The following is a 19170-nucleotide window of genomic DNA, read 5'->3' as shown; positions in this document are numbered from 1 at the left end:
CCTTTCCTGGAGACAGTTCCTGATCAGGAGGAGGGATATACTGGCTTTGTCACATAATTGGAGCATCCTGCATCTTCAGCAGGGCTCTCAATAATGGTACTTAGGGGAATTCCTAAAAGCTATCACCACACTAATGAAGCTGGTTTCCTCTCTTGCTTTTACAGTCAAATAGCTCTCTAAAAGCTAAACCCTTCATTCTTATTGTCACAAAGAGCAAGGAGAGGTTTTAGTGCTTGGTCAGCCAAGAGGGCTGCGAGCTTCAGAAAGAAGAAATGTGTGGCTGTGGCCAGTGGGGAGGCTCCTGTGCCTGCACTTGGAGTCAGAGCCTTCAGCAGGGAGACACAGGACACACGGGGCAGGGTAATTGTTTCCAGGCAAAACAGCCAAACCACTGCCCAGCAAGAATTAAAGCCCAGACAAAAGAGCAACTGCCTCTGCACTCGTCTCAGACCAACTGGAGCAAGGGGCTCTGTGGCACCGTGCCTGAGCACTAATTACAGCCCGGGGCAGCGAGGCTGTCAGCTCCCAGTCCCCCACATTAATCCCTTCCTTGCCTCCACAGGGTGCTGGGGACAGGGCGCAGCTGCAGCCCCAGTGCAGAGCGTGACTGGCAGGCAGGAGCTGATCTCAGTGCTGGCTGCCAGGGCTCCTGACAGAGGAGTGTTCCATGAGACAGCCAGCCAGCCCAGCAGAGCTGGGCAGCAGGGATGGCACTGCTGCTGGGAGAGGAACTGACCCAGAGCTGCTGGGCCACTCCTGCCCCGGGTGGCTCCATCCACCACCCAGGTGCAAGTCAGCAATTCATCTCAGCCAGTGCCAATACCGACATCAATTCACTAGTTGAAGCATCTGGCTCAGGTTATTAATGCACAGAGATAAGCAGCCACCACAAACAGCTCCTGCCAGCACAGGCAGCAGTGCTCTCCCTGTTCCCTCCTGTCAGGCTGGAATCCCCAGGGACAGCACCAGCTGAAGCCCTGCTGCCTCTGTCCTTCACAAAGCCATCGCTGGGGCTGGGCTGGGCACCAGCCCCACGACAACCTCGAGCCCAGCCAAGGCAGAAGCCACCCAGCTCTTGCTGCAGAGAAGCTGCTGCGCCAGACAAACCCTGCGAGGTCTGTGGAGCACTCGCTGGCTCACAGCAGCAGCAGCGTGTGGTGCAGTGCAAACCCTCCTGGGATGTGTGAGCTGCAGGCTGAGGGTGGCAGCAGCCAAATCACATCTGCTCAGCAGCACAGCCGCAGCACAGAGCGACCAGCACCACCAGTAACCACTCGAGTGCTCCTCCAGTTTCTCGGTGGGTTTTGAGGTGCACAGGGTGACACAGCCCTGGTGTCAGTGTCACACCCTCTGGCTGACAGGATCACGCTCAGCTCTTGGGGTTAAAACCCCAAACAACAACAACAACACCACCCGCAGGCTCCCTGCCCCAGCCAGGACTGACTGAAGTTAACTCAGGTGATTTTTTTAACATGAGTTTTCCCTTTCTCATGCGGCCACTCTGGAACTCTCCAGTGGGGCCAGCACCAGGCAGGTCAGCTGGAGCCTGGGGCTCTGGAGGGACTCTGGTTTGTTCACTGCTTTCCTACCCACGAGTCACTCTGGGGAAGCTCTCCCTGGGGTCTGGAGAAGCCGTGGAGCTGCAGAACCGCAGCTGCAGGAGGGGCTGGCAGGAGCCTGTGCTGCCCATCACAGTGTGTGCCTGCTCCTTACCTGATCCTTGAGCTCTGAGAGCTGCCCAGAGAGGTTGGTCACGAGCTTCATGGTGGACTCCAACTTCTCCTGCAGGTTCCTCAGCTCGTTCTGCTCTCCCTCCGAGTCGCTGCTGACCAGTGACATGGCCCTCATCCGGGGGAACCAGTCCAGGTTTCTCTCCTGAGGATCACACAGCAGGGCACAATTAGTGTTTGCCACCGGAAAACCTGCCCCAGAGCACAGCACAGACACAGCTCTGCAGCCACGGGACATTCCTCGATGCAGCAGCTCTGTACTTATCTGTAGCTATCTGCAGTTATCTGCATTTGCATCTCACTGGAAAGTTTGCAAAGTGCCAGCCCGAGGCACCGAGGCACTGCTGGGAATTGGGGCTGCTCAGGTCGGGTTTCCTCTCCAGCTACTCACTGTCCCCAGCCATTGCTCCCTCACAAACACCTCAGCATAAATGCACAACCACTGGACATTAAACCAGCCCAGATTTCACGTCTGGACAAGCATTTCCCAGTGCTAGAAATCTGCTGCCATCTCACTATCTTTTGATTTGTGTTTGAGGAAGATTTTCTGCTTTTTGGGTCAAGCAAAGCTTGGCTGTGCTCTCTGATAAAAGAAACCAAGTTCTGGAAATTCTTCCATAGCTGAAATACTTCCTTTTTAATGAAAAAGAAAATCCTACTTTGACTGTCTGGTTCAGGCTAAAATGAGGGACAGATACATTACAATGCACTGCCTGTAGGGTTTTCCCTCAGCCATACAAAGTCTCTTACAGTCCATGTTTAAGTCAGGAATGCCACTGGACACACACTCACTCTGAGGAGCCTGTACAGACTCACACAGGCACTCGTGTACTTGCCAGAGATGTTAAAAATAAAGGCAGGAGCGGAACAGAAAGCCACAAAAGAGGAGGAGGGGTGCACCCCACGTCCCGACACCTTACACTTCAACATCAAACTGGTTTCCCATCCAGTCTGGTTCCCCTCCCACGCTGGAGATATGCTCTGAAATGGAAGCTGAACTCGGGCTGGCTGAGATAAGGTGTGTGCTCTCACAGGTGACACAGCTGGGGAGCTTTGAACACACCAGGCAGCTGAAGGGTGACTGCATTAACACCAAGGGATGCTGTTAATCAAAAATCAATCAACACTGCTGATTAACAGTGACCAAAGCTCACCCCACTGGCTGGCCAGGCTCTTCTCTGGGCTCCCAGCTTGTTTTTAAAGCAGCACTGCAAACTCCTGGCTTTTTGTCATTCCCTGCCTGAATCTCCAGCTCTAACCCCTTCCCCTCCATGCTCCCCCTCATTCCCAGGAGCAGCCATCCTGCTTAATCAGGGCTGTGCACCTCTACAGAGAGCTCCAGTCACATCCTCTCTGCAATTCAGATGCGATGCCAAGACTCATCAGCTTAAATTAGCTGCCTCTGATGTGCCTGGAGTTTCCTTTTGCCAGGATGAGAAGGCAGAAAGCAGAAAGCAGGCCCTTTCCCATGCAGGCACCACAGCATTCCCACGTGATGCAGAACTGCCAGGAAGGCTGTTTGCTCCTGATCTCTGTTTACAGGGCAGATGGTTTCTGCTAATAAAAGGGAAAAAAAAATCTATGTACAAAAAAAAATACGCATTTACCAAGACAAGTGCCAAAATATTTTGGACTTTAGGGAATGGCAGTCCCACAATTAAGGTTTAATAGCAGGAACAGGCAGCACTGCACTGTGTTCTTCCAGCTGTAGTAAAAGCCTCATTAGGGAGGAGGGGGCAGCTCAACATTTGTGCTCAGGTCCAGCATCTCCCACCCAGGGAAAATCAATGACACCAACTGCACTTCCCCCTGTTCCTCCAGGGAAGAAACAAGGGCAGAGGATGAGGAAAATTAGACTAAAATGTAATTTATATTTGCAGGATTGCCTGGACCCTCAGACCCATGTCCTGATGTTTCTAGGCAGACACAGGAGCCCTGAAGCTCCTGCCTGCCCCTTTTCTTGCTCCAGAAATATTTTCCTTGTTCCCAAAAACACTTCTAAGGCCATCCCCAGAGTGTTCCCAGGCCCCATCCTTGAGAAGGATGAAAGGGATGAGAGAAGCACCAACTTTCCCTACCTGCAGTGTTTCATAACAAATACCCCAAGCACTTTCCAACATTACTCTGCAATTTAAGCCAGCACTGCAGCTGCTGCAGAGGCTGAGACTTGATCCTTCCAGGCCCAGAAGGTGAAATCAAACAGCACCCACAGCTTCTGCAGCCTGCTCAGAGCTCGCAAACTTGCTGGGTTTCTGAAAGCCCCAGCCCTCAAAGTCAGGAGATCTTGGCTTTGATTTGAACAAAACCAACAAAGCACCTCTGGTTCTCATGTCAGGTTGAAAGATGAAAACCAAACTGTGAACTCCAGAGGCTGAGGCAGGGGAAGGCTGAGGACAAGGACACACAGCCCTGTGGGTGTCTGAGCTGGGGGCCAGGGCTCACCCTTCAGCTGGAACTGGCAGTGCCCTGCGGCACTGACCCACCTGGAAAGGGTTAAGGGGCACCTGGAAATTCCCTGAGCAGGGACAGCCTCAGGGAAGGACCTGGACATGCCCTGCCCACCCTGACTGGGCTGCACTGATGTGCCTCCCCACTCCCACATCACCACCCAAACCCAGCATTTATCTGGACATGTCCAGCTGCCACCCGGCAAGAAACAGGGGGTGTCCACCCAAACAGTCTGGGAAAGCACAGGGAGAGAGGTGCAGATACATGCCCAGGATGCAGGTAGTGCAGGCACCAGGCAATGCTGCCTGGCCCAGGCTGGGGCTGGCACTCTCCAGAGAGGACAGAGGGAAGCTGCCAGCACAGCAGGACACAGCTCTGCCTTCTGCACACACTCTGGATTTCCCTGGAAACCTTCAGCCTGTTCTTCAGGCTCCCCCAGCCCCGCAGAGAGGAGCTGGATGTGACCAGGCTGCTGACACACAGCCCGTCCTGTCCCTGCTGGGAGTGTGGGGGTGTTTGCTTTCAAATAAATAAATATTTAAGCAGAGCCAGCACCAACGGGACGGAGCAGGAATGCTGAAAGGTCAGGGGATGGTGATCCTGCTGGGCCAGCCTGGCTCCCAGCACTGCCACTCAGGGGTCAATAAAAGATTTATATCTCCATGATCCAGTTTCTGCTGAACGTCAGCTCAGCCCTGGGGTACCTTTAAAGGCACAGCTTCGTGTCCATCTTGGGGCTTTGGAGGTGTTTCAGAGGCACTGAGTGAGCCTGGAGAGGGGAAGCTGCCCGAGCTCCTGTGCAGCTGCTGGCATCCACACACCAATGATCCCGGGTACCCTCAGCTCCCCATTCCCAGGATCCCGGGTGCCCTCAGCTCCCCATTCCCAGGATCCTGGGGTACACTGTGCTCCCCGTTCCCAGGATCCCGGGGTACCCTCAGCTCCCCGTTCCCAGCCCAGGCCCAGCCCGGTGCTGCAGCAGCCGGGGCCAGCGCAGCCTCTGCCGGAAGCGGGCTGACCACAAGGGCTGGGTTTCTGGGTTTCGGGCTGCAGCTCTTTTCTAGGTAAAGTTGGAAAAGTCCCTGCTGTAAGGCCAGCAGCAGCAGCAGCGTCACAGCCGGGTGCTGCCATGCCCCTGGAAAGGCAGAGGAAGCGCTGCTGCCATTCATTCTGAGAAGCGCCGGCTCCTCCCGCCTTCTGCCGAAGAGCTGCTTCTGAGAAAGGCTGAGAGGTGACCTCAGCACGGGCTGTGCCAGCAGAGGCATCACCCTGCTCCTCCTGGGCAAGGGATGGCAGCTCATGGCAGGCAGTGGGGCTCTGCTGGCCCCAAGGACTCACTGTTCCTCTCCAGGGTCTCTGTGTACCCTGTGCCTCAGAGTTACAGGGTGCTGAAGGGCTAATTCAACCCTCTCCAAAATAAATCCCTACAGCTGCCAGCAAAGGGCTGCCCAGCAGCATCATTTACAGAATCACAGAATTTTACTTGGAAAAAACCTCCAAGATCACCAAGTCCAAGCTGTGCCCCATCCCCACCTTGTCACCCAGCCCAGAGCACTGAGTGCCACATCCAGTTGTTTCTTGAACACAAGCAGGGAAAGGCAGCAGCAGCAAATTTCAGTTTCTGTCATGGGAAGTTAAAAATCAGACCCACACAGCTACAAAAGAGCTCTGTGAAGCACTCTGAAGACGCATATGTTTGTTTGTGGTGAGATGGGACTCCTCTTGGGTCTTTCTTGGGCTTCCTGGAAAAATCCCCACATCAGGTTCTCTCTCTGCTGCAAAGGGCTCACCATCACTTCTTCTGCACCGAGCTGCACTTCTCCCCTCCATGAAAACCAGCACCTGATGGTGTCTCCCCCTCCACACTCAGAACATTCTCAACTCCTCACATGGCCCATGTTGCCCCACAGGAGGCTGACAACACAAGGTTCAGGGTGCAATAAGCTCCTTTTCTCTGTTAAATACCCATGTGGCACTTGGGCTGGCACAGAGCAGGGAACCTGGAACACAGACACCATTCCCAAAGGTGCAGGATGACCATGGCCCTACCCCTGGGACAGCTCTGCTGTGGGTGACTGCCTGGAGCCCAGCTGAGCACCCCCAGCCCGATGGACCACAGGAGACAGCGTTCCTGAGGGCCATGTCCTGCCACCCAAGAGGACAAGGCCACCTCTCCACACCAGCCTCCTGTTGGGCTGTTTGATCCCACTGAAGTGGGGCACGCTACGCCCTCACAGCTGGGCAGGACCAGCAATTCCCCAGCAGAGGCTGAGCTGCACAGCTGGTGGCAGTGGCTGCCGTCACCCACATCCTCTTGCACAAGGGCCAGCGGGGTCAGGGGATGACTCAGGGCCGGCCTCACCCCAGCCCAGGGCCACCTCGGGCACGCTCGGCCCCAGGGGCTTTCTGGTGCCAGGGTCTGTGTTCCCAGTGTGGGTTTGCGTTCCCAGCACTGGGTTGTGCTCCCAGGGCTGCTCTGTGCTCCCAGTGTGTCACCCCACAGTTTCCAGGCAGGAGCCTTCCCCCTCTCCAACAGGCTCCCACCCTGGCAGCTGTCCGGGATCCACCCAAACCCAGCATGTTATGCAAACATCCATTCCCCAGAAGTGCCCCCAAGCCTTTCCTTCTGCTTTCATCCACCCAGGCCTTGTTCATACACACGCTCAGCCCACGGGAAACCTGTGCCTGGTCAGCTAGGATGCCAACCCAAGATTCCCAGCATGGATACCAGGTGGTTTATCCGGGAAAACCAAGCACTGGGTTGGAAGGGATCTCAAAGCTCATCTTGTTCCACCTCCTGCCATGGCAGGGACACCTTCCACTGTTCCAGGCTGCTCCAAGCACTGTCCAAGCTGCCCTTGGACACTTCCAGGCACGGGGAAGCCACAGCTGCTCTGGGCACCCTGTGCCAGAGCTGGGGAAGATGAGGCTGACCATTCCCTTCTCCCAGTGCAGCTCCTGGTTTGCACCAAGGGTGGAACAAGTTCCTCCCCTATGAGCACAAAGCTCAGCCCGTGCCTATGACACAGTGTTTCCAGCAGCCCAGGGCCTGCTGCCAAGCACTCCGGGCTCTCCCAAGCCTCTGCCATGATTTCTTCATTAACCCTGTAATTATATTGGCTAACTCTGGCCAGCTATCTCAAGATGCAGCTTGTTGGGAAGTTACCACCAAACAAAGCACTGTCAGCTCCAGGTCACATCCTGACCTCCTTGGTCTTCCTCCTCCTCCTCCTCTCCCAGCTTGCACCAGTACCACAGTGAGTGGTAGCCCCAAAACCCCAATTTCCTCATCTGTAACCCAGTCATTTGCACGGGCTGCTCACTCCTGTGTCTGCAGCTGGTTTGCACAATATTGATATGACAAATCTCTCCTATTTGACTCTGCCTGAAGTACAGGATTTCCAGGCACAAATGACAGATGAACATAACTACGTTTCCAACACTTTCTCAGACTGTAATTTCACGTCCATATGTCTTTCACCAGTGCTGGAATCATTAAGGGCCTTTCGGAATGCTTTGGGTTGGAAGTGTCCTGATGTGCCCTTGTCATTCCTGGGGTGCCGCAGTGCCAAGCCAGTCTTGGCCATCTCCAGCTGAACTGGGTTTCACGGAGAGCCTGGGACACGGCCACTCCTCACAGCCATCACCACTGCTGAATGCCACCTTCCTGCTGGGTTTCAGAGCAGTGACTGTCCCTGCTGGATAACTCCCTGGGAAAGCCTTCAAGTCACACTTGCACTTCTGAAAGGAGGCAATTTGAAAGCCTGACACTGATGGAATCTCATCTTCGCTTACCAGGAGGCTGTGCCTTGGCAGCAGTCACTCAAACCCAGAATCAGAAACACTTTCCTTCACAGGACAGAGCTCAGGGCACCAAGGAAAAAGCCCAATAATATACTGAAATCCCCAGCTTTGTACACAGAGGTTAGCTAAGGCACAAAGGGAAATCTGTAGCTTCATTCCTATTCCAAATTCCTTTAAGGCTACCTGTGCCATCACTCCTATTTGTAAATGGCTCCTTTTCAATGACAACACAATCCAGATTTGGAACTCAGTGCCCTCGATCCGGACACAGAGCTTGGGCAATCGTGACACCTCTGCCTCATTTTTGCAATAAAGGCTGCTAATGACACAGATCCTGCTCGGATTAAAAACAAAGGGGGACTGCAGGAGCTAGTCAGGAAGATCCACGCTAACAACTTTTCCAAAGCAGCCTTTATTTTTTAATGAGCACATCTGCATGCACAACCCCTGACAGCCCAGGCTGCTCGAGGTGCAGAGCAGGGGATGCAGAGTCGGGCATGCAAATATTTGTCTGTGCTGTGACAGCCCATGCAGCTGCCTGCAGACAGCTCAGGAATGCACACAAACCCCGGGTGCCTGTGTGGTTTTCTCCTTAGCGAGCTGCAGAGTGAGAGATTTTACATATTCTAAATGCCTGCACACAGCTGGCTGTGGCAGAGCCCTGCCAGGGCCCCGGTGACAGCTGAGCTGGCAGGGCTGCTGTGCTGCCCAGGCTGCCACAGCAACTGCAGGCAGAGGCCAGAACTCCAGGAGGAATTCTCAAGCCAGGATGGGAAGATAAGACATTTAAATGAACTAATCTGCAGGGAGTTGCACGGAGTTCACATGAGTCATCTGGGTGTGGATGTCAATGTCTGGCCAAGGCGATAAGTGGATCCCCCCACCTCCCACACACAGGGTGTTATTCAGACATCACCTGATCTTCCTGGTGACTGCAGAGCCTCCAGAACCGGGGCCTTTGTTCCTGGGAATCACGGGAGGCACCCTCAGCATCCTTCCCCATGCTCCAAGCGTGGAGCCAGCCCCTGTCTCTGCAGGATGGAGCAGACACATCCCCGCTCCAGCCAGCAGAGCTGTACAAACACCAGGAGCTGAACATCATCTCTGCCGCCAAGAGATGTTTCCCCACATGCACAGCACTGTCTGTGCCATTAAACTGATATTAAGGAGGTGGCTCAGGGATGCAGTGCCAAGGGCAGCTGCTCCATGCCAGCCGCTGAGATCCCTTTGCCATGTCCGGGCACCGCGAGGCTGCCAGGGCAGGGCCAGCAGGGCAGGGTGGCTCAGGGCAGCAGTGGGGTGTGCACAGCCCCAGCTTCCCCCACCCCACCCCTGCAGCCCCATTCCCTGAGCATCTCTGGCGATTCTCAGCACAGATTCCTGAGATACCCCGAGTCTGACATCATCTGAGGCAGCAGGCACACGCTCCCCTCCTGATGAAAGGGAATATTATCCCTGTTTACAGCAGCAGGAATTCCAGCCTCCATCAGCAGCCTGGACCTGCAGCTACAAGCCCAGGGCAGCCTGGCCCTGCATGGGACTCAACCAAACCAGTCCAGATCCAGAGCCACCAACAGCCCCAGACTGGTGCCAGAACAGGGCTATGGGAGGGACAGGGACAGTGGCACAGCAGCACTGTCAGAACAGTTAACAGATTTTATTTTCCAGAATCCCAGACCAGTTTGGGTTAGAAGGGACCTTAAAGCTCATCTCTCTGGGCAGGGACACCTCCCCCTAGCCCAGGCTGCTCAGGTCAGATCACTGCTGGGCTTTTTTAATTTTGATTTTTTTGATCAGTCTTCAGTGCCCTAAACTCAACTCTACTTCCCAGTGTACCTGTTGACTTCTTTCCTCGTGATGTGTTTGAACTTAATGAGCTTCTGTCTGTGAAGAAATATAAAATTCACTAAGGAATTGTAGTTAATAATTGATTTTCAAGGCTACAATTTCTTTTAATGTGGGGCCAGGATCGTGAAGGGTGCAGGATGAATGCTATGGGCCAGATCCAGCTCTGCCATACCCAATACAGTGGGAATCCTCAAAGCTGCCTTTCTACACACATTATTTTTAGACAAGAAAGCATCAACATTCAAGATTGCTCTTAAAGGTGCCTGAATATTCACTAACTGCATAAATGAAATTGTCCAGGATTCTTTTGATACCAATGTGCTTAAAATATCCTTAAAGCACTGTACAAGCAGCACTGGAAGCAGCTCACAAACTGACAGTGGATATAATTTAAGTGTCCTAAATTCTTTAATTTTTTTCTTTACTGTTCTGTAGTGTTGGAACAACCCACAAATACTAAATGGCAAAGGCAATTTTAAAAACTGTATTTTCCTAATTTTTTTTCTTTCATTTACCGAGGGGCAGAAATCCAAGAGTATTCTGAAGGCATTTTGATGGGAGTCAGAGCACAGGTGAAACGTTTGAGGTGTGTTCTGCCATCACAGGGGGACTTGGAGCACATGATGCTTCCTACCCCAGCTCCTAAAATTGGGTACGAGCAGCAGCTGAACGCGGGTCCCACGCACAGGCAGCCCGGGGAGGACGTGCCCCATTCTCTGTCACTATCCAAGATGTTACAGTGCCACCTTCAGTCTGAAACACGGGAGGAAAATCCCTTTAAAAGGCAGCCATGCCCCAAGGAGGCTTCCCAGGAGAGGCTGGTGGCTGCTAAGGCAGCACCTCCACAGTGAATCTCTGCCTTGGCACTCATGGAGTTAATTTAATTTAAAGCTTTCCTTGGTCTCTCCCTCTGTATTAATGGGATTTTGCCCAGAGAGGTTGGGGGGTCCCCATCCCTGGCAGTGCCCAAGGCCAGCTTGGAGCACTGGGACAGTGGGAGGTGTCCCTGCCATGGCAGGGCTGGCACTGGGTGGGCTTTGAGCTCCCTCCCAACCCAAACCAATCTGGGATTCGGTGAGCACAGAAAGCTTGAGGAACAGATGAACCAGGCCCCACCCAAATTATCCCTAAAAACACCTTAAATGGGAAAAAAACCCACTTCTGGCTCCTCCAGCAGCATTTAAAACAGGTCTGGTAGAGAAACAGATTCATCATGTTTTACACCCAGATTTCAGGGCAGAAAAGGAAGTTCTAATGTTAAAGGACGCCGGGAAGAAATTGATTTTCAGAGTGAGCTTTGCCAAATGGCTCCGCAGGAATCCATGGACTGCAGAGTCAGGGCACAGCAGCCTGAGCCTGGGGCAGGATGGTGACAGACAGTGAGGTGAAATCCACATTTCCTGCCAGTTCCACACTCCTGCAGTTACACCCCACATTCACCAGCCCTCACTGAGACCTGCTCTCAGATCTTCATTAAAAACTGGCTTGTGAAATGCAAACCCCAACTACAGACACACTCCAAACTCTACCTAGAGCACGTGGTTACATAAAATTGCATCTGCATGAGACACTCTGGCTATGCATAATTTATCCCTACTCCCATGCACACACAGTAATTAGCCCTTGCTGACACTTAATGAATGGGAATTCTCATCAAAGTTCTCCAGTTTTTGTGCTTCATGCAAACATATTCAGTGACTAATTTTTCCTTCTTATCTAATCCAAGCCGTTCATCTGAAATAATGAATCGGTTGCCAACTGAAACTTTCTTTAAACTGGTTTTAACAACAACAAAAACACAGCACAAACTCATCTTTGAGAAGCAAAAGCACAACACAGAATTGTCTTTTAGAAGCAAAAGCCCTTCAGAAGTGCAGTGCTTCCCCCTGAAGTCATGCGTGCTGCGGGGGGATAAAGGAAGGGAGCAAAATAATCAGGCAGGCTGGAAAGCAGCAGCGATGCACTTGGTTATCTCACTGTGCTAATCCTCCATCAGGTGACTGCTCACAAGATTGCTTTAAGCCCTCATTACTGAGGGAGAGCTCCAGAAGTAGGACGGACGCTTTGGTGACCCCAAAAGAACACGTTTGACCTGGGAGAGGGCTCGGGGGGATTGGCAGAGCCACCCCAGGGAGCTGGAACCTCCCAGCAGATGTGCAGGGAGGGGAGGCAGCAAAGTGCTCTGCTCTAAAGAAATTACACCGAAATTCCATAAATCAAACGGCTTTTGCTCCCCAGCCAGAAGACACAAATTAGTGACTGGGCTTCGGATGTAATTCCAGGAGCTCTGAACCTGCAGCTTGGCAGAGATGAGGCTTTTAATTCTCTCATTAAAAGCCCTTCCAATTGAGTAGACATTAATTGTAGATTTTCACAATAATAAGCTCAAACCATATGACAACAAATCCTACAAGTCAGTTGGAGATATTTATACCAGGACAGGTTATAACCTGTTGGTTGTGCTTCAGATACTTCCACCAGCTTGAAAAGACTCCCCCTAAATGTGAATTTGAGGTAGAACAGCTTCTCTTCCCCTGATCCAAGCCATGGGGAGTAGCTGGCTGTCGCCACTCACTGTCACCTTCTCCAGCACACACACAGAGTGCTCTGGAGGCTGGGAAGTCACAGGTACATTTACAAAATAAATTCAATACAATACAGAGCACTGTACCCAATATTCCACTGGATTGGTCTAATCTAGGGGGAAAAAAAAGCAAAACTCCAAACTCACCTTGATCATTTCTGCCACGTAACTCTCTGGTCCTGTGTATTCTGTGGAATCTTTGACTTTCACTAGGACAATAAAGCACAAATAGTGCCACATGTTGTGCTCTTCCTTAATGTGCTCTTCAAAGGTCACTGTCTTGTTGTCAAACTTATCTCTCTCCAAACCTGTGAGAGGACACAGGGAGAAGCCTGAGTGTTTGCCAGCTGGGGACCAGGCAAATCAGCTCTAGGACAAAGCTGGCTTCTAAAGTCTGCTGCACTTCTGCAAGTCACTGTCATTCTGGAATGGACACTGAATATCAGGATAAAATGTGACAAACACCCAGGGAGAGAAGGAAAGAGAGGAGGAAGGAGGAAAAGGAGAAAGGAGAAGAGAAAGAAGAGAAAGGAGAAGAGAAAGAAGAGAAAGGAGAAGAGAAAGAAGAGAAAAGAGAAGAGAAAGGAGAAAGAAGAGAAAGGAGAAAGAAGAAGATGATAAAGGAGAGGAAAAAAGATCAGACAAGAAAGAGAAGAAAGAGGAAGAGAAGGAAGAGAGAGTAAAGTGTAACAAGTACTGCTTATATTTATTATACATAACAGAAAAAATTGGTTAAAAAAGGCAACAACCCTGTAGCAAGCAGTTAGTTGGATTTCATAACACATCTCCTATTTTTGGGCAAACTGATAGCACAAGCAACGTTTGCTTTGCAGCAAATTTCCAAAGGTTAGCCCGTCAGGCTGCGTGTTATGCAACATGGCAGGACCATGTCAGTCAACCACAGCACCTCCACTCCCAACCTCCTGGTGGGAAAGGCTTCCACAGGCACGCTTGGAAAAAACGACTGCTCATAAAAATCCCTCCTGTTCCCATAGGAAACTGTTCTTCGAGGCAGAGGGGAAGCAAGAGCTGAAGTCTTGAGGAGAAATGGCATCCTGAGCATTCCCCATCTGCTCCTGCTGCCAAGCTGCAGTGCACGTGGTACCCAGGAACACGAACTGGCTGAGGAATGCAAGGAGGAACAGCCAGCAATTCAAGACTTTTTTCCTCTGAGCTTGCAGCTCTCCCTGGCTTACCCAGAGTAACCCCTTCTTGTTAAGTGTGTCTCCACACTTACCACAAATAAAGCAAGTTGTTTTTAAAATTTCTTCTTTCTTCTGTTTTTCACTCCTTAAATCAGCAAAGGTGTCAATGATCACCCCAAAAATCAGGTTCAGGACAATGATGATGACCATGAAGAAGAACAACAGGTCATAGATCACTCTAGCAGCAAAGAGAGGTTCCTGCAAGATACATTTTGGAATTATTAACAGCCCAATTAGGTACATCTCACCCTTAATACCACCCTGCCCCACACCCCTTTGCCTGAGATTCTCCCCTGCTGATGCTCTCCAAGGGGAACTCACAATTCAAAGCATTAAATGAAACCAAAATGCAAAAATCACTGAAAGAAAAGCCAATTTAGTCAGCTGCCAGTGCGGGATCTCTGCAGAGCTGCTCTTCCTGTGTCCAAGATTTTGGACTTCTCTCACAAGAGAAAAAACTCTTCTGTCACACACTGAAATTTGTTCTCACCCCTCCCTGAAGCCCTTTCCAAATTATATCCTTATATTAATCTGCAGTATATGAACAGAGGATCAGTGTGGACCATTAAGTTTTTAATTGGAATTTAATATCATTAATTGCATTTAATAGCCATGTAAGCTGGACTTTTCAGTGCACTTCCACATTTATTGCAGGCCTGAATATCCAAAATATCCAACCCTCATTTTCACAATCATCCTGCCAGTTAAGTGCCAAACTTATTATTAAGAATTAAGTAACTTTGAAGGCTAAGTTTTAGGAAAAAAACTTTGAAATATCAGGTAAAACAAAAAAGCAGTGCCCCAGGTGTGGCTTTGGGAGTGACAGCCTGAGCCTCAGATCACAGAACCAGCACAGAATGGTAGAATGGGTGGGAAGGGACCTTAAATCCCATCCAGGGACACCTCCCACTGTCCCAGGTGCTCCAGCCCCAGTGTCCAGCCTGGCCTTGGGCACTGCCAGGGATCCAGGGGCAGCCCCAGCTGCTCTGGGCACCTGTGCCAGGGCTGCCCACCCTCACAGGGAAGAATTTCTTCCTAACTGATGGACACAAAAGCTTAAACAGCAGTCAGAGGGGAGCCAGAGGGGTGTTATGGAAAATTCCTGCTGCTTAGCCTGGTCCTCACTCTGATGACAGCTCCACATCATCCTTCCTCCCCCACACTCCCACCAGCCCAGCCTGGTCCCTGGCCTCTCCTCCCTCCCATCTGACACACCACCTCTCCCTAGGGATGCTCCCACCAAAGCTGGTGCCCCCAGCATCCAGCAAACACCACAGCATTCCCTGAGCCACCTGAGGCTCCTCCCTCACTGATCTGTGCTCATCTCCTCCCTCCAGCTCACACTGCTGGCTCCCCCACTGCTGCTCTCTGGGCATCCCAGGGATGTAGGGATGAGAGCCTGGGATGTGCGGGTGTCCAGGGATGTCCTCAGGTGTGACCCCAGGGATGTGCCCCAGGGATGTCCCCCAGGGATGTCCCCCCAGGGATGTCCCCCAGGGATGTCCCCCCAGGGATGTGCCCCAGAGGTGTCCCCCAGAGGTGTCCCCCAGGGATGTCCCCCAGGGATGTCCCCAGGGTGTCCCCAGGGATGTGCCCCAGGGATGTGCCCCAGGGATGTGCCCCAGGGATGTGCCCCAGGGATGTGCCCCAGGTTGCCCAGGGATGTGCCCCAGGGATGTCCCCAGGGGTTGAGGGACGTGCCCCAGGGTGTCCCACAGGACGTCCCCAGGGATGTCCCCCCAGGGCTGTCCCCAGAGGTGCAGATGCCAGCCCTGCTCAGTAGCACTCCTCCAACCCCGGCCCTGGTAATTTACCTCTTTGGAAGGTTTCCTGAGCACATCACCTACTCCACCCCCGCTCCTGAGCCCGTGACTCAGAACAGTAACAATGCACATCAGCAGCGTCTCGCACGTATGCTCCTTGTTCTCTTCCTCCAGCTCCTCAGTGAGCAGCTCTGGGAACACAGCAAGCAAAGACACGTTTCACAGCCAAGATTAGCTCTAAATCCTCCTCTCCATTCTTTGCTGGGTATGCTCTCTCCCCCCTCACACTGCCAGCCTGTGCTGCAAATCCCTGTAGGTTCATTCCCCAGATAATCACAGAACAGTGTGGGTTGGAGGGACCTCTGCACATCTCCCACCCAGCCCCTGCCCAGCAGGGCCACCTGGAGCAGTGACACAGAACATCCAGCTGGGGCTGGGGTATCTCCAGAGAGGGAAACTCCACAATTCCCTGGGCAGCTGCTCCAGGGCTCTGCCCCCTCCATGGAGAGAAGCTCTTCCTCATGCAGAGGCAGAACCTGTTTTAGTTTATGGCCACTGCTCCTTGTCCTGTCACTGGGAACCACTGGGAAGGGTCTGAAACCATTCTCTGACACCCCCTGGGGACATTGTATGGATTGATGGGATCCACTCTCTGTCTTCTTTTGACTAAACAGGCCCTAAATCGTCCACAAGGGAGATGCTCCAGACCCCTCCTCATCCCATAACCCCCCTGGACCCTCTCCAGATCCCCCCAGGAGCAGATCTCCTCCCTGCCCTCCTCTCCCCACCACCAGTTTTCTTTTGTGCCTGAACTGCTGCCTGTGACTCGGTGAAATCTCTCTCCATCCCTGCTCTCATGCACAGCTCAGCTCAGCAGATGCCTGTTTATACAGAACCCGAGCTTTTTGACAGCTCAGAGGACAAAGTGTTGCCTCTTCCACTCTCCCCTGGTGCCTGACAGATTGCACAGCCTTTGGGCTGCACTCAAAATGGCAACTTCCACTCGGAGCTTTCAAATGGCTAAAAGATCACTGCTTGTGGAAACAGCATTCTGCCAGAAAAGCAACACACCTCTTCTGACCTTCTCTTCGCTCAGCTCGAGGCTCCAACTTCACTGCTTCACTTGCAGAGCTGCTAAAATCCACTCCCTAACCCCACACACTCGCCTGTACCCATTAAACATCTCACAGAAACACCCATGAGCAGATCCCACCTTCCCACAGGCAGCCCTGGAGGGGCCCCAGGCCCTGCAAAACCCTGAAATAACCAAAACCTGAGAGCAGTGGCCAAGTATGGGGCACCAGGAACATCCCTGAGCGCACAGGACCCCGGCACTACGCTGATTATTTGTGATACAAAAACATCCCTGAGTGTTCCTTCCTGCAGCCAGCGAGAAGGAGCTGAGAGAAGCAGCTTTTCCTGCAGCAAGGCTGAATTTTACTGTCTCAGAGAGGACCCCTGAGCCAAGCAGAGCCTCTCCTCCTGTGAGCAGGGGCTGGTGGCCAACCTTGACCTTTGGTGGCCATGCAAGAGCCACCCTTCCCAGAGAAACTGGGATGTTCTGTCTGCCCCTCCCAGCCTGCACCGTAAATCTCCCACATGGAAATTACATTTTCTAGAAATAAAACTGAAATATTTCAATACCCAGGTAATATCTCACTTTCTTGATCTCCAAAGCCCCCAAACCTATCCTTGTCTACTTAATCCATCGAGCACTTCCTGCCACGATATTAAAAGAGTTTCCTTAGTTTGAGACAGAACAATGCTGCCAATAAACCATATTTCACAGGGCATTATCTTCTGAGATCACATTTAATAGCCTCATGTTTTAAAATAATAAACTTTGCAAAGAGGCAAACTGCCTCTCTTCCTTCTGCAATTGATGCAGAAAATTAAAGAGTATGGCAGTGTTTTATGAAGTCTGGTTTAGTTGCAAGTTTCTCTGCTTTAGTCACTTCATGTAACAAATGTTATTTATGCTGCTGGCCTAAATTAATCCTATCTCAAGTTAATCTCGTGATAGCTTTGTTCTCAAATTTATTGCATAGGGTTTTCTAAAGAAGTCATTTTAATTGAAGGGTGATTAAGTAAAGAAAGAGTGCAAACTCAGGGTGTGAGGCAGGAATCCCAGAGAGGTACTCACGGTCCGAGGGGATGATGGAGGAGCAGTTTTCACTGCTCCCTGCCTTGCACACATCTGAGTAGAGGAACTCTCCAGTCATGGTCTCACCGGGCTCTGTGCGATCTGAAACCACAAAATGCTGCATCAAAGGATGCTCCAACACCTTGCAAGGTGACTCCTCAGGTACTGGGGCTCCCCATCACACCCAGTGTGCAATTACAAGGCATTTAGAGCAGTATCTTACACTAGAGCTTAGAAGGGCACTGTTACTTCCTGATTTACACATTCCATGGTTTTTAATTCAACCACAAAACCTTTTTTATTTCCCAGAATCCCAGATTCACTGAGGTTGGAAAAGACCTCCAGGATTCTTCATTTAGTGGCTGATGCCCCAGCCCAGAGCACCGAGTGCCACATCCAGGCCTTCCTTGGGCACCTCCAGGGATGGGCACTCCAAACCTCCCTGGGCAGCCCCTTCCAAGGCCTGACCACCCTTTCCATGGAGAAATTCCTGCTGCTGTCCCACCTGGGCACCCCTGGCACAGCTGGAGCTCATTCCCCTTGTCCCATCCATGCCCTGGGGAACAAGAGCCAACACAACCCAGGGGAAGGAGCAGCTGGCACTGACCTGGCAGCAGGGTCTCGTTGGGCAGCTTGTCCACTTCCAGGATGAAGTCATCCTTGAAGAAGAGGTAGCCCACGATGGAGAAGAGGTAGACCAGGATGAGGGCGAGCACGGCCGTCAGGATGATGGAGCGCCCGTTGCGCGTCACGCTCTTGATGACGTTGAGCAGCGTCTCCTCCCGGTACACCAGGTCAAAGAGCTGGGGACAGCCAAAGGCAGCACATGGGGCACCGTGCCCTGGCCCAAGCACTGGCAGCAGGAGGAACTGAGGCAGCTGTGCCCTCCCCTGCAGCAGCCTGGCCAGCAGCCCATGCTGCGGGCAGGTGTTCCTGCCTCGGTGCTAGACACACACCAAGCTGCCAGCACAGACTGCTGCCTGGCTTCGATTTATAGTATTATCTACCCGCCCCACAGCCTCCAAACAGCTCACTGCAAATTGCAATTTGCTGTTTTCTTTAAATCTTCATTTATTGAGCATTTCATTAAATAAGCAATACTTTTCGCCCAAAATCTGTGTTTAGATTTCTCTGCTGATGTTTCCTTCATTTTTCACTGAGTCTGGGACAACCCACAGCAGAGCCCAGGCAGGTTGTGGCTATGCTGGTGGATCACAGGACAGGTATTTGTTGAACTGGACCTCCACGAACACAGCAAATAACCAGCTCAGGTACCAGAGGATGTGGCAAACACCAACCAAAGCCACAGAAATAGCCTGTTCTGAATGGAATTCAGCTTTGCTTCAACACTGACGCATCTTCTCCACCACCACTAGATCCCCTCCTTCAGTGTTATTCTAGAAGCACCGTGCTGTGCAAGGTGAATCCCACCCCAGACAGAGGGAATGTGTGCCAGGATCCGTGTCCATCTGTGAGGGCTGGAGCCTGGACACAGCCATGGAGACACTCCAGAGTCATCCAGCTGCTCAGAAAGCACAGACACTGTGCTACATTATTGATAATAACACAGCAAAGCATCACAGCCCATCTCATTCTGCCCCATGGCAGGGACACCTCCCACTGGTCCAGGCTGTTCCCAGCCCCA

At 52.0% G+C, this 19170-nt stretch overlaps 1 protein-coding gene across 5 annotated transcripts in view; it reads right to left on the bottom strand.

Annotated features, from left to right (window-relative positions):
* ITPR1 (inositol 1,4,5-trisphosphate receptor type 1) overlaps positions 1-19170 on the bottom strand; it is a 158471-nt gene that overhangs the window by 3996 nt on the left and 135305 nt on the right. For all 5 annotated transcript variants that reach the window (XM_030956611.1, XM_030956612.1, XM_030956614.1 and 2 more), the window contains 6 exons: positions 18133-18328; positions 17526-17627; positions 15434-15573; positions 13652-13817; positions 12562-12722; positions 1714-1875 (listed from right to left, as the gene is read on the bottom strand). In XM_030956611.1, coding sequence (XP_030812471.1) covers positions 1714-1875; positions 12562-12722; positions 13652-13817; positions 15434-15573; positions 17526-17627; positions 18133-18328 — 927 coding nt within the window. The remainder of the gene's footprint in view (positions 1-1713; positions 1876-12561; positions 12723-13651; positions 13818-15433; positions 15574-17525; positions 17628-18132; positions 18329-19170) is intronic.

This window comes from Camarhynchus parvulus, chromosome 12 (genome assembly GCF_901933205.1).
Source record: "Camarhynchus parvulus chromosome 12, STF_HiC, whole genome shotgun sequence".
NCBI classification, from domain to species: Eukaryota; Metazoa; Chordata; class Aves; order Passeriformes; family Thraupidae; genus Camarhynchus; species Camarhynchus parvulus.
Note: the sequence above shows the minus strand (reverse complement) of the source record. Positions and strands in the feature narration are given on the sequence as shown.